This window comes from Sapajus apella, unplaced genomic scaffold (genome assembly GCF_009761245.1).
Source record: "Sapajus apella isolate SASKATOON/1434 unplaced genomic scaffold, GSC_monkey_1.0 scaffold23, whole genome shotgun sequence".
In the NCBI taxonomy this organism is placed as follows: Eukaryota; Metazoa; Chordata; class Mammalia; order Primates; family Cebidae; genus Sapajus; species Sapajus apella.
The window spans coordinates 17,662,781-17,688,050 of record NW_022436963.1 but is presented as its reverse complement, the minus strand read 5'-3'; the positions used below and the strand labels follow the sequence as shown (position 1 = coordinate 17,688,050).

General features: G+C 46.4%; 1 protein-coding gene across 3 annotated transcripts in view; it reads left to right on the top strand.

The window, feature by feature from the left end:
- Positions 1–25,270, top strand: part of LRIG1 (leucine rich repeats and immunoglobulin like domains 1) — a 124,978-nt gene that overhangs the window by 66,834 nt on the left and 32,874 nt on the right. For all 3 annotated transcript variants that reach the window (XM_032290407.1, XM_032290409.1, XM_032290408.1), the window contains 4 exons: positions 19,444–19,581; positions 20,783–20,926; positions 22,484–22,627; positions 25,089–25,232. In XM_032290407.1, the coding sequence (XP_032146298.1) occupies positions 19,444–19,581; positions 20,783–20,926; positions 22,484–22,627; positions 25,089–25,232 (570 nt within the window). The remainder of the gene's footprint in view (positions 1–19,443; positions 19,582–20,782; positions 20,927–22,483; positions 22,628–25,088; positions 25,233–25,270) is intronic.

Here is a 25,270-nt window from a genome sequence, read left to right as displayed (position 1 = left end):
AAGTGTGTAGTGCTCCCCTCCCTGTGTCCATGTGTTCTCATTGTTCAACACCCGCCTATGAGTGAGAAGATGCGGTGTTTGATCTTCTGCTCTTCTGTCAGTTTGCTGAGAATGATGGTTTCCAGGTTCATCCATGTCCCTACAAAGGACCCAAACTCATCGTTTTTGATGGCTGCATAATATTCCATGGTGTATATGTGCCACATTTTCCCTATCCAGTCTATCGTCGATGGGCATTTGGGTTGGTTCCAGGTCTTTGCTATTGTAAACAGTGCTGCAATGAACATTCGTGTGCATGTGTCCTTATAGTAGAACGATTTGTAATCCTTTGGATATATACCCAGTAATGGGATTGCTGGGTCAAATGGAATTTCTATTTCTAGGTCCTTGAGGAATCGCCACACTGTCTCCCACAATGGTTGAACTAATTTACACTCCCACCAACAGTGTAAAAGTGTTCCTCTTTCTCCACATCCTCTCCAGCATCTGTTGTCTCCAGATTTTTTAATGATTGCCATTCTAACTGGCGTGAGATGGTATCTCAATGTTGTTTTGATTTGCATTTCTCTGATGACCAGTGATGATGAGCATTTTTTCATATGTTTGTTGGCCTCATGTATGTCTTCTTTTGTAAAGTATCTGTTCATATCCTTTGCCCACTTTTGAATGGGCTTGTTAGTTTTTTTCTTGTAAATCTGTGTTAGTTCTTTGTAAATTCTGGATATCAGCCCTTTGTCAGATGGGTAAACTGCAAAAATTTTTTCCCATTCTGTTGGTTGCCGATTCACTGTAATGACTGTTTCTTTTGCTGTGCAGAAGCTGTGGAGTTTGATTAGGTTCCATTTGTCTACTTTGGCTTCTGTTGCCAATGCTTTTGGTATTTTGGTCATGAAGTCCTTGCCTACACCTATGTCCTGAATGGTTTTTTTTTGGGGAGGACGGAGTTTCGCTCTTGTTACCCAGGCTGGAGTGCAATGGCACGATCTCGGCTCACCGCAACCTCTGCATCCTGGGTTCAGGCAATTCTCCTGCCTCAGCCTCCTGAGTAGCTGGGATTACAGGCACGCGCCACCATGCCTAGCTAATTTTTTTGTAGTTTTAGTAGAGACGGGGTTTCACCGTATTGACCAGGATGGTCTCAATCTTTTGACCTCGTGATCCACCTGCCTCGGCCTCCCAAAGTGCTGGGATTACAGGCGTGAGCCACCGCGCCCAGCGTATTTTCTTAATTTAGGCATTCTGATAGGTGTGTAGTGATATCTCATCATGGCTTTAATTTGTATTTCCATGATGACCAGTGGTGTTAAGCATCTTTTCATTTGCTTATTTGCCACCTGTAGATTCTTTTTGGTAAAATGTCCATTTATGCCTTTTGCTCATTTTCTAATTGGATTTTTTAGGTGGTTTTTGGTATTGTTTTGCTCTTGAGTTTTGTGAAATGTTTATATAGTCTGGTTATATATTTTGGATACTAGTTCTTTGTTAGATATCTGGTTTGTAAATACTTTCTCCTGATCTGTAGCTTGTCTTTTTATCTTAGCAGACTCTTTCACAGAACAAACACTTTTAATTTTGACAAAGCCTAATATGTGTTAATTTTTCCTTTTATTGATTGTGGTTTTAGCGTCTGGTCTATGAACTTTAACTGTAGATCCCAAAGATTTTTCTCCTGTGTTTTCTCTTTGAAGTTCTTTAGTTTTATGTTTTGCATGTAAGTTCATGATGATATGTTTTTTAAAGCCTGAAATAAGGAAGAAACTTGAAGCTATGAAAGAAACAGAGCAAGTATTGCTTTTCATAGGATCCCAGCATGGGCAAGGCAAGAGGTGAGATGATTCTGGGGTACAGAGAAGCGGTGCTGCAGACAGTGCCACTTTTATGATGTAACAAGTCATTTTTGGGGTGGTTGAAGAAGGGCTGCATTAAAGGGCCAACTCCTTAATCCCACTCGTATATGTCCTTAACCCTCGCGAAGTACAGTCAGGTTCATATGCTGAAGGCTTGGGAACTTGCGTGGTAAGAGATATTCTAAATATATGATCGGGAGATCAAAGTCTTTCAGATGGGGCAGGAAGCAGGCCTGGTTTTATTTTTAAAGGCACATCAGTGGTATCACTCCCCAGAGGAAGGGAGGATCTTGTCTTAGAGGCTGCAGCCAAGTGCTGAAACAGCTTCCTCCTTTGCCTGGAACTGCAGAGCTGTCAGGAAGCTGGCATGTGAATCTGAGAGTGTGCCAGTGGCCAGTAGAGGTTAGGGACCCATGTGTGACCCCAGAGGGACCTTTAGCACTGCAGCACTCACAGTTCCCTCTCTGTCCTCATAGCCACAGCCTGTCTGGTCTGGCTTATTGTGCTACTGTCAGTCCAGAGAGTAGCACAGCCTGGAGTCAGAGGATACCTGTGCTTGCATCCTGATTAGCTGGGTGACTCCAGACTAGGGTCTTAACCTTTCTGATTCTGGAGTAGGTGGTGCCTTCTTTGGCATGGTGGTAAGCAATGAGTGAACAAGTTTCTTCTGTTCCCTGGAGAGTGCTCAGTTTTGTGCTGTTATTCTTACTGCCTGAGGAAATAAGAGCCAGTCTCACCCACCAATTTAGGATGGGGACACAGCCACTGACCACTCCAGTCATCCTAAATATAAATAGAGGCCGCCTGGCTGGGCCCTCCAGCAATGGTGTGTTGGCATGCTGTGGGCTGAGGGCTTGGAAGCCCATGTGGGGGTGTGCAGGTGTGTGGGCCCCCTGCAGGACTACGGATGTACAGTGGATTGAGATGGGACATTCCCCATCTTGTTCCCTCTATATCTGCAGGGTCAGGACCTGCCTCTGTTCCAGGTCCTGGAACATATGATGTGGCCCCAGCGTGGGGGAGCCCCCTCCCTGGTGGATGCTGAAAAGAGATGGGAGGTATGGGGTACTATCCAGAGAAGCTATCTTCCTCAGGGTTTCTTCTGCCTGCTTCCCTTATGAGGCAGTTCCACATCCTGAGTAGGAGTGTAGGATATGGATTCCTATTCTGGGCCCCAATCCCAGCTGCACTGTTTCCTGCCATGTAACCTTCAGCAAGTGAGTTGACATTTCCGTGGCTTAGCATCCCCATCTGTAAAATGGGGATGGTAATAGTGGCCACCTCTGGGGTTGTCTTGAAGATTAAACCAGGGAAGTTGTGAAGAGTTAAGCTACCACCTTGCTGCTGCTAAGCACTAACAAAACGTTAGATTTGTTACCACTGTTCCTATCAGGATGGCTATTCCTGCTACCCCTTCTACTGAGAAAGAAAATGCAGTGTGCCTCCTCCATAGCTGAACATCAAGGGCAAGCTCCCTGGAGATCCATGGCCCTGTGCAATATTGGAACCACTTCCTGGAGGCCACAGAAGCGCCAGTGCTCCATTCCATACTCCAGCTACAAAGGCCTTTTGAAATTTACACCACCTGGAGCAGGCTTGTGTGCCATGGGAGGGTCGAGGGAAGGGGATTCAGGAGGAGGTTCTGCATGGAAAACCCCCCTTTGTACCTGGTAGGCGTGGTTTAACTGCTCAGGCCACCCTGGACTGTACCAACCTTACACAGCTCTCCATCACACTTCTTAGTCTGCTCTGCACTTAAGGATTAGGTCTCAAAGTTCAATGTCTATGTTTTCATTAACTGCTTTGTTAATATAAATTTAATGTCACATAATTGACAAGCAGTATGCAAAAATGGGATGGGGATTCCACTGTCATCATACTGTGAGAGCAACATGCTGTATTACCTACCTTTTTTTCTTACATGCATCTTCCGGAGAGCGGCAGTCATGCGAATTGGTGGGCTGTGTGCCCTGCTTTTGGTTTAGCATGGGGCATGGATAGTTTTCAGGTCCATGAGTGCTGCAGACCCCTTTGCCCAAGGCTGAGATGGAAGGGTAGCTGTGAGAAGGAGGTTCATTCTGATCCCTTGGGGAATTTGGTGTAAGGTCAGCATGTTTCTCATCAGTGGTTCCATTTTTTCAGGTTGTAGTTGGTGAGGTCAGAGGAGCAGAGACCACGACCATGTCCGAGCTCATTGGTCTTGGACTCCCCCACTTGCTGACCAGCCCTTGTGGAACTTTGGCGAAGGAGGTCGTTGCTCTGTGAAGTGCAGTATCCATCGTTTTACACCCCTGGGCTCGAGACTTCCCACCTCGCCCTAGTTGGTGGATTCTTCTTTGGAGGAAAACCACACATGGCAGCCTCTTGATACTCTCCAGTGTGGGTGGTGTGGACGCTTCTTGGTTAAAATGTCTGTGATTAGTTTCTGGCCTTAAGGGGCACTTTCTCATCACCTTGTTCTTAATCGTTGTCATCTCACCTTTTATGCTTTTCTTAGCTAGAAACAGTTACTCAGCCCTTTGAGTCAGGACGAATCTGTGCCTCTTGTTCTGTGTCCTGGTTTTCTTTCCTCCTTCCCTCAAAGGGCAGAGCTGAACAGGTAGGGACACACGTGCCTTGACAATTGTAGGGAAAGTACATTTAGACTTGTTCTCAAAGGGAAATGAGAGGGGTCCACTTCTGATGTGCTGTTCCTGGGCTCCCTGGTTTTGCAGGGGGGGGTAGGTGGCTCCACATGACACAGCTTGATAGCCCCAGTACTCTGCCATCTTCCAGGCTGGGACCTGTGCTCCATGAGGGCCGAGATCTTGTGGTGGGGTCTCGCTATTGTGGAGGGAACACCATCAGTATGGTGGGGTGTAGGGTAGCAGGTCATCAGGGAAAGGAAAACAAAGAGGGAAGAAAATAGGGATGTATTGACATGTAGATAATCGAGTACTCTTGCTGGCCCTGAGCAAAAGTAATAAACTCATTTGGCTCTTCTCACCCAGACATGCCCATATGTGGTTGGGAATTCTGGTGGAAGTGGCCTGTTGTTCATCTCTGGCCCAGTTTGGGCCTGGCTTTTCATCTTTTGGCCCAACTTGGTACTGCTTTGCCATGTCCAGATGCCAAGACAGCTGACCTCCCTGTGGACATGGAACTAACTCCTCAAGCCTGTTAGTGTTAGGATGGCGTAGCCTTTCTCCCTGGGGAATGTGATCCAGATGTGGCTTGTACTGCTTCCTTGGGTCAGCAGTGTCAATGTGGAAGTCCTAGGGGAGGCATGCAGATGAGGACCTCAGGCAGGGCCTGGCTGCTGCTAGAAGTGGGTGAGGGAGAGATTGTTGGCCAGCCTTGGGCAAGCATAACTGTCTCAACATTCTAAGCCTGGTGAGCCAGTGAGGGCCAGCCAGTGTTTGGGGTTCAATTGAATCTGGGAAATGCGTAAGTAACCCCAACCCATGCTATTTGAAAATTCATCCTGTTTGACATTTACTTTTAAATAGGTCTGTCAGCTTCCCTACCTTTGGGGGAAAAAAAAGGTTAACTCCACAGTTGTATCTTAAATTGCTTTCTTTTTAAAAGTTTTTAATTGGTTGATTGGTCCTGTCCCAGAGTTTTTTGTTTTTTGTTTTTTCTGAATAATGTTTCTTGGTTCAGGTTTGTTGTGGTGAATGTGGGACATTGAACTAAAGTTGTAATTTGTTTGTTTATTCAACAAATATTGATCGAGCACCTTTTAAGTTCTAAGCATTATTCTGGGGGCTAAGGCTATAGCATTCAATACGATAAACTAAAAAAATCCTAGCCCATGTGCAGCTTACATCCTGCCCAATGAAGACCTCAGGACTAATACTTTAGGAGGTCTTGTTTGGTTTTGTTTTTAATTAATAGACTTTTATAGCAGTTGTAGATTTACAGAAACATCAAGTGGAAAGTACAGAGAGTTCCCATATGCCCTTCCCCTCACACACACTCACGCATCCACCCTGTTTCCCCTGTTATTAACATCTTGCATTAGTGTGGTACATCTGTTACAATTGATGCGTCAGTATTGATACATTATTACTAACTAAAGCTTATAGTTTAGAGTTCAGTCTTGGTTTTGAACAAATGTATAATCATATGTGCTCACTATTGTAGCATCATACAGAATAGCTTCACTGACCTAAAAATCCTCTGTGCTGAATCTTTTCATCTCGCTCTCCCCAGCCTCTGGCAATTAGATATCTTTACTGTCTCTGTAGTTCTGCCTTTCTCAGAATGGCGTGTATTTGGAATTATACAATTGGTAGTCTTTCCAGATGGCATTTTTTACTCAACAATGTGTATTAGGAGTTTTGTTATTGTTGTTATTTGTGCATCTTAAATGTGAACATTCTGATAGTTTGGATTGGATCCTGGTGATGTGCAGTCATTCATGGGTTGGGTCACTCTAGACTTCACAGAACAGTGGTGGCTGGCTCTTGATTGTACCTGGATTTCTTCATTTCAGGTGTCCAGGGCTTCCAGTTCAATGGGTATAAGCGATGGGCGGGAGAACCAAATGTGATCTGCTGTAGCAATGTCCCTGGGGCCGTGCACTCTCTTGGGTATAGGACATTGGGTCGTTTTTGCAAGGAGTTAATGGAAACTGTTTGTTGAAGACACAAAGGGGAGGGTGACCCTAAAGGAAGTGAACGGGTTGGGAGGTTGGTTGACACAGCCTAGTCCTGCCTTTGGAGAGGTTGACCCTCGCTGGCGGAGGCTGTTTATCCCGCCACTGGGCTGCTCTTGTTTTTTATCCAATCTCCACCTGAATAAACAGATCCGGAACGTCATCTGCAGCCAGGCTGAGAATCTGCCAAAATTCCCCAGGGAACTGGTGATTCACCAGCAGCAGGGGAAGAGAGAGGGAGCAAGGAAGAGAGAGAGACCTGCTTATTCTGATTCTCATTTCCTGTCCAGCAAATAACCCAGGCTGGGCTGTTTCTTACCAGACAGCAGTTCTTTGAGCAAATGATCAATTTCTGCAATAGAACAAATGATTTTGATTTTAATTTTTAGGAAGATGGATGTAAAGCAGGCTAGAGGGAAATGGTTTCAACTGTCATTGTGAGAAGAGAGACTTTTCTTCAAATCAGCCTGGGAAAGCTCTTCTGTACTCACTTGTTCTTGAAAATATCTCATCTTAATTTTCAAGTTGTATATGGGGGGTTGGTCCTGGCACAAGTACATTAACAAAAGCTGTGGACTTTAGCGTCACATTATTTCTTGCCAATTTGAGAGTTATAGTTACTCTCTGGTTTTTTGTTTTGTTTTGTTTTGTTTTGTTTTTTGGTGATCATTAGGCCCTCACTTATTAAAAAAAAATTTCTGTTGGACACCTGAACAAGATTAGATTGAGCTTGGCCATTTTCAGTGGCCCCAGGCTGTATTCCTAATGTGTTTTTTTGGGGAGGGGTCAGAAAGGGGACACATGAAGGCAGTGGCATCTGAGAATGTGGTCAAATGAAGCAGCATGAAACGGGGCACTTGGAGCTAATAGTTTTCAGATTCATTTCAACCCTGGGGGACTTGGTTTAAAGGAAAACTGCCAGTGTCTACTAAGGCCAGACATATGCAAGCTCAATGACCTGACATTGCACGCCTGCCAAAAATGCATGCAGATATGCACCAGAAAGCATATGCAGAAGACATGTCCGTGTTCGTAGCTGTGATTTTTGCAATAGCCTGAATTGGAAATAACTCAATGTCCGTCAACAGTAGAATGAAAAATGTAAAACAATAGAATGAAAAAATAAATTGCTGTGTGTTCTGTCAATAGAGATGTTATACAGTGACAGAAAAGAATTAACTACTGCTAATGCAGCAACCCAGGTGGCTCTCATTAAAAATGTTGAGTGAAAGTAGCCAGATAAAAAAGCGTATATTCAGAACAGTTTTGTGTCTATACAGTGTGGAAATAGAATTAATTGTGGATGGTAGAAGTTAGAGGTTTCTTTTGGGAGGAATATCCAGGAGACAGGAGGAGAAAGGCTTCCAGGGTCCTGAAATTTTTCTCTACATTTTGTAAAAATGCACTGAACTCTATACTCATAGTATATGTACTTCTCAGTATGACTGTTATATTTCAATAAAAATGTTTACAAACAAAACAACTGCCAGCATTTGGCCATACGGCCTGTCTGATAGTGCTGTTTTTTTTTTTTTGTTTGTTTGTTTGTTTAATTTTTTTCTTTTTTTTAAAGAAATGTGGGGGTTTCACTGTGTTGCCCAGGCTGGTCTGGAACTCCTGGCTTCAAGCAGTCCTTCTACTTTTTTTTTTTTTTTTTTTTTTTTTTTTTTTTTTTGAGATAGAGCCTTGCTCTGTCGCCAGGCTGGAGTGCAGTGGCACGATCTCAGCTCGCTGCAATCTCCGCCTCCTGGGTTCAAGCGTTTCTCTTGCCTCAGCCTCCTGAGTAGCTGTGACTACAGGTGTGTGCAGCCATGCCCAGCTAAGTTTTGTATTTTCAGTAGAGACGGGGTTTCACCAGGTTGGCCAGGATGGTCTCGATCTCTTGACCTCGTGATCCCCCGCCTCTGCCTCTCAAAGTGCTGGGATTATGGGCGTGAGCCACCACGCCCAGCTGTGGTTCTTCTACTGTGGTCTCCCAAAGTGTTGGGATTACAGGCCTGAGTCACTGTTGCTAGCCTGTATCCTCTGTCAAAGGATAAATCATCACCTTCATGTGTGTTTTTGAAATAGCTGTTTTTTGGCATTTGCAGTCATAAAGTACACCACCTTAGGCAGGCATCAGGGATGGTGTGCCCTGTACTAAGTTTCATCTCCAGTCAATAATATGACGGTTTCAAATAGTCTCACATTGTGTGGATTCCACATAGGATATGTTGTTAAGCTACACTGTAGCCTCAGAAGGCATATATGAATGTGTGCACGCCTTCATTTATTCTGATTATTTTGAGTGCCAGCTGTGTGTGGGCAGTGACACTGAGTGTGTGGTGCTGAGCCTTGGTAAGAATTCCACTGCGGCACCATGATGGGCAGAGTGCTGCAGGCTGTGGAGTTTGATTAAATCTGTCTGCCAGGGTCACTTTGGAGGTAATGGGGGCTGGGGATGTTGATGGTTTTTTCCCCCATTCCAGGGCTAGATTTTGTGAAACTTATTTTTCTAGCCAGAGGTTCAGGCGAAGCAATTTTTTTTTTTTTTGCTATATTTTAATTTTGCTATTCATTGAATAAGATGTGTTAAAAGTTGAAGTAAAACTATGGCAGATTTGCCATTTCCGGTGAGAGTCTACGCTTAAGTAGTTGACTGTGGACTTCATGAATCACCGTGATAGTCTGGAGAGTGGATAGGGCACAGCTGCTTAGATCTTAGGGATGGGGAGTTGGCCAGCTTCAGTATTTTTCAGACTAATTGGCGGAACTAAAATGAGTAAGGATACAGTGTGGAACTCTGTCTTCTGTAAGGTAACTCTGTTTGCCCATCTATCTTCACTGGCTCCAGTAAGGAACCTGAATGATCTCTTGAGAACATAACAGTGATAGAGACTTACGTTCCATTTCACTTTCTGAAGAGGTGGAGAGACATTGGTAGAAAAGACTGTGATTAGTGATGTCTGACATGGGCACTGGAGGGACAACGGGAAAGTTTTCTCTCTGCTGTTAAGAGCTATTTCATCATTTTTGCAGGTGGTTACATGAGATAGAGAAAGAGTGATTTGTACACAGTTCCAAAGTTGCATAAGAGCAAGAATTAGAGTTGGGATCTCTGCCCTCCCACCCCCCACCCCAAGAAACACAAACTGGTTGCCATAGTGTTGACAAGGTCAGCACACTACAGGCAGTGGCCCCAATCCTGGCCTGTTGCTTGTTTTTGTTAATCAAGTTTTATTTTTATAAAATTATTTTATAATAAGTTTTATTGCCACATATTCATTTACATATTGTCTGGCTGCTGTTGTAATTTATATTACAACAGCAGAACTGAGTGGTCATGACAGAGATAGTGTGATCCACAAAGCCTAAAAATTTACCATCTGGCCCAATGTCGAATAAGTTTGCTGACCCCTGGTGTAGAAAATAGGTGCATAATTTCAGGGGTCAGAAATTACCCACTTGACCCACCTTGTACCAGCTGCCTTTGATCTCCTTGCCCTTTCTTCCTGGCTGTTATCTGTGACAAGAAATTTTTACCACCACTAACGGGAATACCTTGTAAACCAGGCTTTCACAGAACTGTAGTGGAACAATCACTTATGAGAAGAAGTTTTAAATGTTGGTTTCAAATGCCTCCATCTGTTTCACTGTCTAATTTAATACCAGCTCTGAAAATGTAGCCCAGTGGGGAGAGCTTATCTCACCTGCTTTCCGCCTTTGAAGACTGATTTTATTTTTGAAGCCTTTAACAGGTGTTGGTTTAATAGACTTCGGCTGTATTAAGTTTTCCTTGCTCCAGAGGGCAGCCCAAGGGGTAAACTGACACTGTGGATGGAGGCGAATGCCACATGACCTGGCCACTGCACACTTCCCCCAGTTCCCGTAAGTGCAGAATCACCGGTTTTGTCTGGTTGCAGAGAATGGCTGCACTGTTACTTTGATGAGGAGGCCAGTAAGAACTATTGCTAGCACAACACTGTGTAAACTTAAGTGGATCCCTTTGTAGCTTACCTTCCCTAACAATAAATATACTAGTTCCTCCCTTGATGGCAGATCTATGAAGATCTCAAAGAAACCGCTCTGTTCTTTCCATCTGGAACATCCAATGTAAAAACTTCAGCTTCCTCTACCTTATTTGCTGAGTTTCGGTGACATGAAGCCCTGTGCACATTTGCTCCTCATGCAGGACTCTGGGAAGCTGGTGTGTGAGAGCTGGCCCACCTGGCTGAAACCAAGCTACCATAGAACAGTCTGAGTTGACTGAGAAAGGCCAGCTAACATTCAGAATTAGCCAAGCTTTGGAAGTTTACGGGTGGAATCTGGGCTAGTGCCCTTAACATGCCAGGAGAGCCTCTCGCATGGGCTAGATAGGGTCATGCTCCCCTGGGCTGCATCCCAGCTCCCCTTGCTTCCCAGCTGTGTGACCCTGGGCAAGCTCCAGCAGACTTCTGGGCCTCACTTTCTTCAACTGCCGAAGTATAGATGCTTCTCAATTGACAATGGAGTTATGTCCAGATAAACTCATCCCAAGTGGAAAATATCATTAAGCCAAAAATGCATTTAATACCCCTAACCTCCTGAATACCACAGCCTAGCCTACTCTACCTTAAACATGCTCAGAACACTCGTATTAGCCCACAGTTGGGCAGAATCATCTAACACAAAGCCCATTTTATAAATAAAATGTTGAATATCTCATGTAATTTATTGAATACTGTACTGAGTGGAAAACAGAATGGTTGATGGGTACTTGAAGTACAATTTCTACTGAATGTGTATAGCTTTTGCACCATTGTGAAGTCAAAAAATTGTTGAACCATCGTAGGTCAGGGACTGCCTATAGAGCTAATAGTACCTACTTTGTTAGATTGCTGTGTAATGTCATCTATGCTTTGCCCAGGATCTGCTGTATACGTGAAAAGTGTTTATTACTTGGTCAGCTGTTCAGAGGTAATGAAGAGAGATATGTATCTTCTTGGGAGCTGTGCAGTTTGTTATGTTAAAGGAGTGAAAATGATGACCACTTGGGTTTGCATGTGGCTTTGAAAACATGGATAGTTTCCTGAAGGTGGAATGCCAGAGATTGAGCCAGGGCAGCAGACACATTTCCATGGCATTGACTCTCAGGCAGGAGGTGGGAGGGCTTCCCTGCAGGGGTTTGAATGCCAGCTGTTTTCTCTAACCTTCATGGAGGGGAGACCTAGAAGGAGTGTCTTAGATCAGCATGCTACCTCTGGAGTGGTGGGGTTGGTGGGGTTTGGTGGGCTTGGGTTAGGGATGTGACCCGAGTTCCACTTGCTGTGGGAGTGGGGTTGGGAGGATGTCATCCAGATGCAGGGGAATCTATCAGGTCTCTAGCCACTCTGAATCCTGCAGAAGTTGCAGTCTGAGATTTGCTTTGAAGCTTGGGTCCTCCCAGTGGCTGGGTTTGACACTCTCCAGCTGGAGCAGGCTTCTTTTATGCTTGAAGTTAAGAATGAGAGCTCTGAGTCAGCCCTTGGTTCCAGCGAGGGGAGCCAGAGCTGCCTGTTTGCATTGAAATATGTCAGAGGAGTAGACAAGAACCAGTCATGAATTTTATTTATTCTTTCCCCAGAGTACCTCCTATCAACTAGATCCTTACCCTGGCTCTGATGACACAAATATGACTACTATAAAAACAAGAACTCATTTTATTGAGCAATTGTTACATGTCAGGTCACATCAGCCCATAGGGTATATGAACTTTACGCATCACTTGACAGATGGGGCTCTTCTGAGGCTCACACCTGTGAGTGGGATAACTGGGATTTGAACTTGGGAAGGGAGACACTCACAGCATACTATTCCACAGTGCTGTGCTATGTTCCAGACCAGGAAGAACTCCTTGACCCTGAATGGAATTGCCAGAGTACACAGACACATCTAATGCAGTGAGGCTCTTGCTCTGTGAGGGAGGAAATGCAGAGTTCTGCAGGAGTGCAGAGATTCATAGTTGTGTCCTGAGCATGGGGCATGCAGGAAGAGTATGGTCAGGGTCCTGAGCTATGCTCTAGAGCAGAGAGACAGATCCTGGGGGAGAAGGTGGCAAGGCTGCAACTGGTGGCACACACTCAGAGCCTCAGGTAGTTGGGAGGTTGAGGTGGGAGGATCTCTTGAGCTCAGAAGTTCAAGTCCAGCCTGACAGCATAAGAAGACCCCTCTCTAAAAGTAAAATAAGAAAGCAAGAAAAGGTGGTGTGTGTTCTTCAGCCTCTGGGGCTGCCCTGGGCTCAGTGCTTTCGCAGGGCACTTGACAAACTTTCTCTCCTCCCAATCCTGAGTTTCAATTGAGCTCATCTGCGTGCATGGTATGCTTCTACTTAAATGCCAGTGAGTCTGAAATCTGTGTTCAACCTCAGCCCTTCTGAATTCAGCATGTGCTCTTTGTGGTTCATTCAGCAGATATGTACTGAGTACCTGCCGTGTGCCTTGAGTACCTAATGTGTGCCTTGCACTGCTCCAGCAGCTGGAAAGATAATAGTGAACAAAGGAAACATTTTTGCCATTGCAGTGCTGCATCCTGGTGGAAGAGAAAGTGTTAAACTAGAGATAAGCAAACACGGAGGCTATTCGATGATAAATAATTAGGTCTATTTAGAAAAATTAAGGAGGAAAGGGTGTGTGTGTGTGTGTGTGTGTGTGTGTGTGTGTGTGAGAGAGAGAGAGAGAGAGAGAGAGAGAGAGAGAGAAGGGGCTTGTGATTTTAGAGAAGGTGGCCAGGAAAGGCCTTGTTGAGAAGGTGACATTTGAATAAAGACAGAAGGAAGTGAGGATATAAGACAAGTGTCTGGGGAACAGCATCCCAGGAAGTGGGAACAGCAGGTGTGAACGTCCTGAGGCAGTGTGGGACAGAACATACGAGGTGGAGGAATAGGAGATGATGTGCGTGTGAGACAGATCACGTGGGCCTTGGAGGCCATGGACAGGACTTACTTGGGAGACACTAGAGTGTGAAGTGCTGTGAACTGACTCGTGTTTGGTTTTAATTTCAAACTGTGGCAAAATGCACATAACAAAATATACCATCTGAAGTATTTTTTAAAGTGCAGAGTTCAGTGGTATTAAATGCATTTATGTTGTGTAACCAGTCTCCAGAACTTTCTCCCGTCATGTAAAACTAAAACCTCTTACCCATTTGATACGGTTTGGCTGTGTCTCCACCCAGATCTGATCTTGAATTGTAACTCACACAATTCCCATGTGTTATGGGAGGGACCCAGTGAGAGGTGATTGAATTATGTGGGTGGATCTTTCCTGTGCTGTTCTCGTGATAGTGAATGAGTCTCATGAGATCTGATGGTTTTAAAAATGGGAGTTTCCCAGCACAAGCTCTTTCTTTGCCTCTTGCCATCCATGTAAGATGTGATTTGTTCCTCCTCGCCTTCTGCCATGATGTGAGGCCTCCCCAGCCACGTGGAACTGTGAGTCCAATTAAAACTCTTTCTTCTGTAAATTGCCCAGTCTCAGGTATGTCTTTATCAGCTGTGTGAAACAGACCTATACAGTAAATTGGTACCAGTGAATGGGGTGTTGCAAACGACTTTGGAACCGGCAAAGGTTGGAACAGTCTGGAGGGCTCAGAAGAAGACAGGAAATGTTGGAAAGTTTGAAACTTCCTAGAGACTTGTTGAATGGCTTTGACAAACATGCTGATAGTGATATAAACAGTAAGGTTCAGGCTGAGGTGGTCTCAGATGGAAATGAGGAATTGATGGGAACTGGATCAAAGGTGGCCCTTGTTATGTTTTAGCAAAGAGACTGGTGGCATTTGCCCCTGCCCCAGAGATTTGTGGAACTTTGAACTTAAAAGAGATGATTTAGGGTATTTGATGGAAGACATTTCTAAGCAGTAAAGCATTCAAGAGGTGACTTGGGTGCTGCTAAAGGCATTTGTTTCAAAAGGGAAACAGAGCATAAGAGTTTGGAAGATATGCAGCCAGACTATGCAGTAGAAAAGAAAATCTCATTTCTTGAGGAGAAATTCAGGCTAGCTACAGAAATTTGCATAAGTGATGAGGAGCTGAATGTTAATCACCAAGACAAAGGGGAATATGTCTCCAGGGCATGTCAGAGACCTTTGTGACAGCCCCTCCAATCACAGGCCCAGAGGCCCAGGAGGAAAAAGTGGTTTCATGGGGTGGGCCCAGGGTCCCTGTGCTGTGTGCAGCCTAGGGACTTGGTCTAGCCATGGTTGAAAGGGGCCAACGTAGAGCTCGAGACCTGGCTTCAGAGGGTGAAAGCCCCAAGTTTAGCAGCTTCCATGTGGTGCTGAGCCTGCACGTGTACAGAAGTCAAGAATTGAGGTTTGCGAACCTCTGCCTAGATTTCAGAACATGTATGGAAACACCTGGATGCCCAGGCAGAAGTTTCCTGAAGGGGTGGGGTCCTCATGAAGAACCTCTGCTAGGGCAGTGTGGAAGGGAAATATGGTATGGGAACCCCTACACAGAGTCCCTACTGGGGCATTGCCTACGGAAGCTGTGAGAAGAGGGTCACTGTCCTCCAGACCCCAAAATGATAGATCCACTCACAGCTTGCACAATGTGCCTGGAAAAGCCACAGGCACTCAACACCAGCCTGTGAAAGCAGCTGGAAGGCAGGCTGTACTCTGCAAAGCCACAGGGGTGGAGCTGCCCCAATACCATGGGAACCCACCTCTTGTATCAGAGTGACCTGGATGTGAGACCTGACTGCCCTGCTGGAGTTTGGACTTACATGGGGCCTGTAGCCCCTTTGATTTGGCCAATTTCTCCCATTTGGAATGGGTGTATTTACCCAGTACTGGTATCCCCTTTGTATCTTGGAAGTAAGTAACTTGCTTTCAATTTTATGGGCTCATAGGCAGAAGGGACTTGCCCTGTCTCACATGAGACTGGACTATGGACTTTTGAGTTAATGCTGAAATGAATTAAGACTTTGGGGGACTGTTGGGAAGGCACGATTGGTTTTGAAATGTGAAGACATGAGATTTGGCAGGGGCCAGGGGTGGAATGATAATGGTTTGGCTGTGTCCCCACCCAAATCTCATCTGGAATTGTAACTCTTATAATTCCCATGTGTCATGGGAGTGGCTCAGTGGAAGGTGATTGAATTATGGGGGTGGGTCTTTCCTGCACTGTTCTCATGATAGTGAATGAGTCTCATGAGATCTGATGATTTTAAAAGCAGGAATTTCCCTGCACAAGCTCTCTTTTTGCCCGCTGCCATCCATGTAAGATGTGACTTGCTCCTCCTTGCCTTCTGCCATGATTGTGAGGACTCCCCAGCCACATGGAATTGTGAGTCCACTTAAACCTCTTTCTTTTGTAAATTGCCCAGTCTCAGATATGTCTTTATCAGCATGACAACGGACCATTAATACACCATTAAACAACAAATCTATGAATACACCATTATACAACAGATCTTCTTTTGGTGGTCTCCGCAGTCCCTGGAAACTATCGTTCTGCTTTCTGTTTCAATGAATCTGACTACTCTAACTACGTCACATAAGTGGAATCATGCAGTATTTGTCTTTTTGTGACGGGTATATTTCACTTGGCATCATGGCCTCAATGCTCATCCATTCAGTAGCATGTGTTAGAATTTCTTTTCAAGGCTGAGTAATATCTCATTGCATGTATGTACCACATTGATGGACATTTGGGCTGTTCCACCTTTGGCTGTGGCAAGTAATGCTCCTATGAACATGAGTATACACATGTCTCTTTGAGGTCCACTTTCAGTTATTTTGAGATGCAGAAGTGGAATTGTGGGATCATATGGTGCACCACTGTTTAATTTTTTGAAGAATCTTCATACTCTCTTATTCCGCAGGTATACCACTGTTTTACATTTCTACCAGTGGCACACAGGGTTTCACTCTCCCTACATCCTCACCCATGCTTGTTATTTTCTGTTTGTTTTTTGTTCGCTTTTTTAGTAGTAGCCATCCTAGTGGGTGTGAGGTGACACCTCACTGTGGTTGTCATTTATGTTTCCCTAATGAAGAGTGGTGTTGATCATCTTCTCATGTGCTTGTTGGCCATTTGTGTGTTTTCTTTGGAACAAGGTCTGTTAGAATCTTGGCTCATTTTAAAAATCAGGTTGGTGGTTTTCTGTTGTTGTTGAGTTTTAGGGGTTCTTTATATCTGGATATTAGCCCCTTATCAGAGATGGGATTTGCAAATGTTTTCTCCGTTCTGTGGGATGTCTGAAGTGACTTGTTTTTAACAGGCTCTCTGGCTACTGGGTTGGCAATAGACTGTAAGTGGGCAAGGATGGGTGGTGTAGCCAGTAGCCCATGAATATGGTTATCTTCCAGTTCCTAACTGGGACATTTTGAATCAGCCTCCACCAGGGCAGGTGTCTTAAGGTAGGATGCTGAGGTTGGGAGGAGACAGGCGGGGAGAGGCCATTAGCTGGGATCAGAGGATGGAGCTGGTAGGGCGGGCAGGACCTAATCAGAGGGTCTCTTGTGCCTTTCTCTGTAGGGTCGCCATCTCTTTCCTGGCCCACTATGGCGTCCATTCCCAAATTTTTAGCTTGGCCAGTGAGGCTTTTGCTGTTGTGGTCCTGCCCACCCTACCAGCTCTGCAATCTGATCCAAGCTCCTGGCCTCAGCATCCTACACCCTCAGCCACTCGCCCTGGCACCTTGTGCCAGGCAGAGCTGAACCCTCTCCCTCGCTTCTCTCACAGACCCTGCCGGGGGGCCCTCACTCCCACACACCCCATCTCCCGTCTCCACGGCTGCCTGTTCTGCCAAATGCGGAACTTCCCCCGTGGGTGAAAGAGACTTGCCTTCCGCACAGGGTCCTTTATGCAGAATGGGGCCCAAACTGTGTTTGATTCAGTGAATGAATAGACGGACAAGAAAGAAGCGAAAGGTACCAGACCACAGACAAAGACTGAAGAGACAGAGGAGGAGGTGAGGGAGAGGACAGAACTGGCGTGGGAGAGATGTCGGGCCTGCAGCTGTCCCACAGCTTCGTGATGTAAGGCCTCACCCCCTCTTTGTGCCCTTCTAGGCGGGTGGCGCCCGGCCCTTCTGTCTGGCGCAGACCCTGCTCCTGGCTCCCTGGTACCATATTCAGAGTTCTGGATAAGACTCCACTCTGTCGCCTTTATTTCTTGTTCTTTTTCTTCCCATACTTTACATAATAAAGGTTTTCTTTTCTTTTTTCCTTTGGAGTCAGAAAACTGAAGAGACTATCTTTATTAAAGAACTTAATAAAGAGCTCAAAGGAAGTGGCTTTGGGGCCCGGGGAGGAGAGGAAGGGAAAGGGTCCTTTCATGCCAGGGAGGTTCTGTGTGCAGAGTTGGACCCTTGGAAATGGACTTTGGAGTTCAGGGCCTGGGAGACTCATGAAAAAAACAAAGGAGTCCATGAGAAGCCCCGGAGCTTCTGGTAAAGAGGGCCGTGTTTATGCCTGTTGGAACTGATTTGGTCAAGTGTTTGTTTAAAGGAGATGCCACTTGGTAAGCGATGCCTGGCTTACTTGTGTTGCGTTCAAGAATGCTTTGATTGGCTGGAGACGCTGACACTGTTTACTCAGAACTGGCTCGAGTGCGAGTGCCTGGAACCCAGAGGCCCAGCGCCACTACCCAGCAGATTCCTAAATGTCTAGCATTAAAGCGAGGGCTGCAGTGGTTTGACTCTGCCAGGCAGTGCCAAACCCACAGCGGTGCAGTTAGCTACCTCTAACCTTGGCTAGCATTCGTCTTTCTCTTGACTGGTAACTGTTGCTTGTTTAGATTGTGGGTTTGACAGAAAGTAGATTAAAGGTGCACACAGGCCCAGTGGGGTGGCTCACTCTGTAATCCTGTCTCCTGCTGAGGCGGGAGGATCACAAGGTCAGGAGATCGAGACCATACTAGCCAACGTGGTGAAACCCTGTCGCTACTAAAAAAAAAACAAAAACAAAAATTAGCTGGGTGTGGTGGCGCACACCTGTAATCCCAGCCACTCAGGAGGCTGAGGCAGGAGAATTGCTTGAACTTGGGAGGCGGAGATTGCAGTGAGCGAAGATCCTGCCACTGCACTCCACCCTGGTGACAGAGCAAGATTCCGTCTCAAAAAAAAAAAAAAAAAAAAAAAAAAAAAACGCACAAATCATGGTGCAACATCCCTCTCTTGGGAGGTGGTGACCACTGAACGTTTACCTTCACATCTATCACATACTTTGTGTGGTTTCAGGCTGGATCGTCCCCATCCCTGAAGTGTTGGGTTATGGACCCATCTTCCAGAAGAGAAAACTGAGGCACAATGCTTAGTATTAATGGTAGAGTCAGGAGGTTCAGGGGATTTGATTCCAATTAGACCCAGCAGTGAGCTCCTCTTTCCCTTTTTAGATTGTCAGGATTTTGTTGTAATCCTTTTTTTTAAATTTTTGGTTTAAATCCTCTGTGTCTCTCTCTATACCTGGTTTATGGCAGGTGTTGGTAAAATGCGAGGTGTGTAATGATGTGTTAAACTGGGTTGACGTGAACTCTGGGCTGTGGTGCTCTGGCTCTCGTAAGTGAGGCTGGACTAGGTCTGAAGATGATGGGTGAGTGGGACTGGGAGCTGTCTGGCTGCACAGGGCACATGCTTTATGGTGAGCACATCCGTGGATTCTGGTCAGGTCATGCTGGTCTCACATGGTCTTCAGCGTCACTGTTGTGTTGTTGCCCTTGGAGAGGGCAGCCTAGGGACAGAACTTCGACAGACTTGTCCCAGATTGAAAATCCAGTATTCTCTGTAGCACCTGACCAGTAGGTGATAACTTGATGGCAAGAGAAACAAGAGAGCTCATTTTTAAGAGTGTCACTGCATTATAGTTCTATGAAAGAGCAAAACAACTAGGAAAAAAAAAAAAGGCGTCTAAAAAAAACTGCAAGTCACAGGGGGCAGGGAGGGGCAAGGAATACTAGTTTCTTGTAGTTACTTTGCAGAAAGAAATGCTCCAGTCACCTCCCTTGGTATGTTTCAGGCAGCACAATAAGATTCGCAGTGTGGAGGGGAGCGTGCTAAAGGCCTACGTTTCCTTAGAAGTGTTGGATCTGAGTTCAAACAACATCACGGAAGTCCGGAACACCTGCTTTCCACATGGACCGCCTATAAAGGAGCTGTAAGTGCCTCTGTTCTGCCACCTGTGGCTGGCGCTTTGTGTCCAGCCAGGTAACAGCTTCCCCAGCACCCAGTTCTGGACACAGGAGGGATGCTTCCTTCCCTTCTCAGTCATGGCTGGGCTGAGTCAGTGGAGATGGTGCAGACCTTCCCGGAGCAGGGTGGGGATGGGGTCTGTGTGTAGAGCACATCCATACCCTGCAGCATTATCCTGACATTACAGACAGATGAGGGACAGAGGCAGAGAGAGGCTACTTAGCCTGTCCAGGGAACTCAGCACTCCCAGATGAGAGTCTGGGACTCAAGTACAGGTCGATCTTTACCACGAAGACTGCTTTCTTTTCCATTTCCTTGGCTGCCTCTCACAAGTGCTTCCAGAGAAGATTTGGGGAGGATGGTTAGAGGATTCTTATTGGAAGTCTGTTTGACCAGGCTTAACTTAATCAGTGCTTATCTTCCTAGTATCATGAGCTGTTAAAACAAGTCACTGGGTTTATTTGGAGAGGGCAGTTACTCTGTTTTGTGGGTTTTCGGCACCTTTTAGATTTGTCTGTTTCTCTTTTACCCATGTTAATGTCCTGTCTCACACACAATGGGTGGTAGACAGGAAGGAAAAAAGTTAAAACCTACTTAATCAACTTCTTGTTGGTAGGAAAAGTGTTGCCCTGGGGAAGAATTTGAAACCCTGGGCTAAAGAGACGTTTTTAAATTCCAGGTGAGTTTTCTTTTCCTGTGTCATTACTGTTCCAAAGTAACTCTGGAAACCATTTGCAAGGCTAGTTTAGGGGTCATTGTGACCCATCTTTTCAGGGAGAGTGACGTTTGGCACATGGATTTTCCAAGTAAAGCCCGCAAGGCAAGGAGTGATTTCTTTCTTAGGCTGCATCAAGGTGCCAGAGTTGGGGACCAGAGGCCTTGGCCTTTGTGAAGCCTCCAGTATGGGCTCTTAAAAGGTGTCCACCTGATACCACTTTGCTTTCTGCAAAACAGGCCTTGCCTTCAGGCCTTAGGTGCACAGTCCTAACACCTGCTTCTCTCTGGCTCCCCATCCAAAGCCTGTGGCTGAGAACATGTCACTGGAATCCTGTCCCTCTGGTGTCTTAATTGATCTTCCCAACTTAGACCCAGTGATCTTCCCAACTTAAACGAAATGAGGAAGGCCTTTAACCATCCACCACCTTTTCTCTCCTGAATCATTCCAGCAACCTGGCTGGCAACCGGATTGGCACCCTGGAGTTGGGAGCATTTGATGGTCTGTCACGGTCGCTGCTAACTCTTCGCCTGAGCAAAAACAGGATCACCCAGCTTCCTGTAAGAGCGTTCAAGCTACCCAGGCTGACACAACTGTGAGTACAGAAACATATACTTTAATTAAGGCTAGCCAAACTTTATGGAGGCCAGATTTCCCCAAGGACCTTGTACCAAACGCGACCCTTTCCTTGCTCCCTTTGGTAAAGCTCACCGTAAACTGCCATTAACGGCAGCACCTCATAAAAGCAAATGCGGAGCTGGGTCTGGTGCTGTGGCTGCCTCAGCTTGCTGAGAAAGAGATCCACTGAGTTCGCTTGTCTTCCCTGATGTTTTCCAAAATGGAATCAGGAATCCTGCTGCCTAGCTGATGCTGGCTATTGCTGAGGCTCTGTGGGTTTGGATTCTTATTTATCTTTGACATTTTCATGTATTTTAAAAAGATAACAATAAAATCTGTACCTTGGACATGGTAGTGTCCGACACTTCTTGAACAGTTTGAGAGGAAGTTAGTGTAGCCAGAGTTAGGTAAGCAAAAAGCTTTTGTCTTCATCTCTTAAATCTTACAAGGTAGTTGATTTATTTTTTTAAACAATTTGATTGTTTATTGATGGAAGCCTGAGTACCCTTCTAGAAGGCAGAGTTTTAGACTCAGGAAAAGCGCTGTTAACCAGAGCTTGACGAAGGACTCTTTTTCTCCCTGGGGTTTTTTTTTTTTCCTGTGCCCTCTTTTTGGCAGAAGAGCGTATTTCAGGAAAATAAGACAGTATTGGAAATTTTGTTTCAACAAAACAAAGTAATTGTCGAGGGCCAGGTTGGTGGCAAGACGAGGTATGCCCAGCTCTCAGCCTACCTGGGTTTCACCTTTCCTGGGTGGTGAGTCCTAGAGTTTGCCCTTTTCAGTGTGTGGCGAAGGTCTCAGTGATTCCCGAGAAGATCGTGTGTGGGGCAGCGTCATGAGACACTGCAAAAGTATTTGGGGAAAACCAAGGTCTTTCTGGCTGTTCTGCCTCCCCTTCCCGCAGGGCTGCTAATGGATCTGGCCCACCCAGATTCCTGACATCTTTTGGTTGACTGAGGCTTTGTCATACTGGGGCTAGAGGCCAAACGTATATGCCTTGTGCGTGTGTCTCCCCCATCCCCCCCACCCCCACGTGCAGGAACTTTTCTCCATAGTAGAAATGCTATGAATTGCCCCCAGTGGAAAGTGTTGCCATTTGATACTCAGTGGTTTGGTGTTTCCTGGGTTGAGGCATGTGGTCTGGATTTCTGTTGCTGAGCTCAGAGACACCTCACATAAGACGTTCACCCCTTGAGTCATACCCACCTCCTCGCTGCAGTCACAAATGGCACTGGTGCTACTGGGGGAAGAGACAGGCGTTCTCTTCTGGATATCCGTGGGCCCAGCCTCGGAGTTGGCCATGGAGAGCTGGGCCCTACCCCTCTTTCCTGTACTAGCTGTGGTCAAGTGGCAGCGTCAGTGCCGGCATGGCAGCTGAGACACACAGTGGGCTCCCCTACATGTCCTGGCTTCCCAGGGATCCCTGCGCTGGGATTGCCCCTCTGGCTTGGAAACTCAGCTAGGACTGCCTGGCAGTGGTTGCGGGTGTGATATGCACATAAGACACTCTGACCCTGCTGGCCTCATCTCTTAGGGACCTCAATCGGAATCGGATTCGGCTGATAGAGGGCCTCACGTTCCAGGGGCTCAACAGCTTGGAGGTGCTGAAGCTTCAGCGAAACAACATCAGCAAACTGACAGACGGGGCCTTCTGGGGACTGTCCAAGATGCATGTGCTGTAAGTATAACCGGGCTCCTGGTGTTGCTAAGGATTGCTATGTGACCTATGCACCATGTATGTGTGTAAGCATTCAGCTGAGCACTAGGTGTGGAGCGGGGCACCAGTGCCCAGCCCCTCCCGTGAAGGATCCTTCAAGACTTCAGCTAGACCCAGCCCCGTTCCCTTTGTTACTTCACCTGGGCCCAACTCAGTGTCTTGGGGACTGGGCCAAATCTGAGGGTTCTTTTCCGAGCAGATCAGGAAATCCACTGAAGTCCCATTGGGGGAAGTTTCAGCGGATTGAGTTAGATAAGTTGGTTAATGGAGATGGAGTAGGGGGCCATTTTGCCGGGCCTGCTCCCCACAGCCTGCATCCACTACCCCCGCCCCTGCTTCCTCGGTGGACGTGGGACTGCAGAACAGACCCCTCCTCACATCCTCTCCACTCCCACATTACAGGAAGTCCCATGTCTCCCCATCTGAGTTTGACAGTCTTTCTTGAGGTGCAGGTGGGCCAGAAATGTAGAGCTCATCCTAGGAGATTTATTTCTGTTTTGTGAGCTAATCAAGATCCTGGGTGCAGATGTTCAACTTTTATCAAGGAAGCAGTCTCTTCGGCCAGATGTGTACAACAGCAGAACGGGCTTGCCTGCGCAGTCACGTGAAACAGCAGGGCAGCATACAGGAAAGGCTTTTTAAACATTAACATTTATTTTTAATCAAAAGTAATGCATCTGCATAGTTAAATAAAATCAGATAGTAAAGAAAAGCCGTCACTGCCACCGCAGCCCCTTCCCTGCCACCCCCTCATTCTCTCTTCACCCCAGTGTTCTTCCCAGTTCTTCTCCCAGGAGGCAGACACTTCTAAGCCTTTCTCTTTTTGGTTTTTCTGCTTTTAGCTTTGCTGGTTGTTCCTTCGAAGTTAATATACTGACACCACTGTCTTTACTTATCCGCTTGTGATTTCCTGCTTTAGAGTCAGTGATATAACTTGCTCATGACTGCCCCTTCTCCCTTCCAGTCTGGGCACATTGTATCATGATTTGTATGTCCTTTACTGGTTTTCTTGGCAGTGGAAGCCAACTAGGCCCAGGTCCATCCATGTACTGTGCTGTGTCACTCTGAGCAGTGTCTCTGCATGACCAGCCCTCCCTACCCTGTGAACAGTGAGGATGTTTTCTGCCTCTGGGCTTCTTGCTCTACTCATGCTCCACCCTCAGTTTTACATATTCAAAAGAGTTTTCACTTGACCTCCTTAAACATGTCATTTTGGACTTGGAAATCCAAGGTGGTTATGGGCTGGGTGAGCTGAAGTTTAAAGATAATTCTCAGAGGAAAATGGGGTTAGCACCTACCATTTGGTTTTTATGTTGAACAAATTTATACAAATTGAGACTGATGAGCTGCATCAGAGGTTATTTATACATTAAGTACTTACCTTTTGAGCAGTGGCAGAGAGAAAGATGGAAAAACGCAAAACTTGGTTACCCAAAGCCCTTGTAATACTGAACACGGAACAAAATTTGAGTTAGGGACTTTTGTTGAAGAGGCGATCACCTGGGCTCACACTGTCCTTCCTAGCACATGCTGTGTCAGGAAGTGGGGTGCTACATGCTCACACACTGGGCTTGAGAGTTCAGGCCAGCAGTGCAGTAAATCCTGATGTCCCCTTGTTTCCTTCTTATAGTGACCCCATGGAGTTAGTGCTCCTGAATGTCTCCATGTTACAGATCTGCAGGTTTATTCAGCCAGCAAGCTGCAAAATTAGGATTTAAATCTAGGTAGTCTGACACGAGAACTAAAGCGAGTCTCCTAGCACAGTGGCAGAGTCCAGACTTTGGTAGCCAGACCTGGGCTTGAATTAATTCTGGTCCCTCCCCTACCGGCTAAGCTGTGTGAAGTCTTAGACAGGTTACCTGGCTTCTCTGAGCGGCATGTTCCTCTCATGTAAGATGGGAGTGCTAATAAGAGCCGCCTCCTATTTTCTCTCCTTTCCAGTTCCTTTAGTGGGCTTTGCCCTTGCCTGGAACTCTCATGCCTGTTTGTTTGCCTGGGTCACTTTTTGTTTTGCTTTTGGTCGCGATGGGGTTTTGCTGTATTGCCCATGCTGGTGTCGAACTCCTGAGCTCAAGTGATCCTCGCGCCTTGGCCTCCCCAAGTACTGGGATTACAGGCATGAGCCACCACACCCGGCCCTGGTTCACTTTTACTCAGCCAAAAATGTCACTTGTAGGAAGCTCCCTTTTGCCTGCTGAACATTCTGAGTCAGCTTTGGCATGTGTGCCATCACCGATTCGACACGCCTGTCTTCTCCCAGCCCCACTCCCATGCATGTGTGCGAGTGGACTCCACGGTTCTCGCGTGCACTGTTCTAGCCTGGGTGTGACCAAGTGTCTGGTGCGGCGTGGCCGTTCGTTTGCCGTCTGTCCAGGGAAGGAGTGAAAGCCCCTCCTCATCATGCGCGCTGCTGTCGTTGCAGGCACCTGGAGTACAACAGCCTGGTGGAAGTGAACAGCGGCTCGCTCTATGGCCTCACGGCCCTGCAGCACCTCCACCTCAGCAACAACTTCATCGCTCGCATTCACCGCAAGGGCTGGAGCTTCTGCCAGAAGCTGCATGAGTTGTAAGTGTCCTCAGCTCTGGGCTGTGACAGTGTTTTTT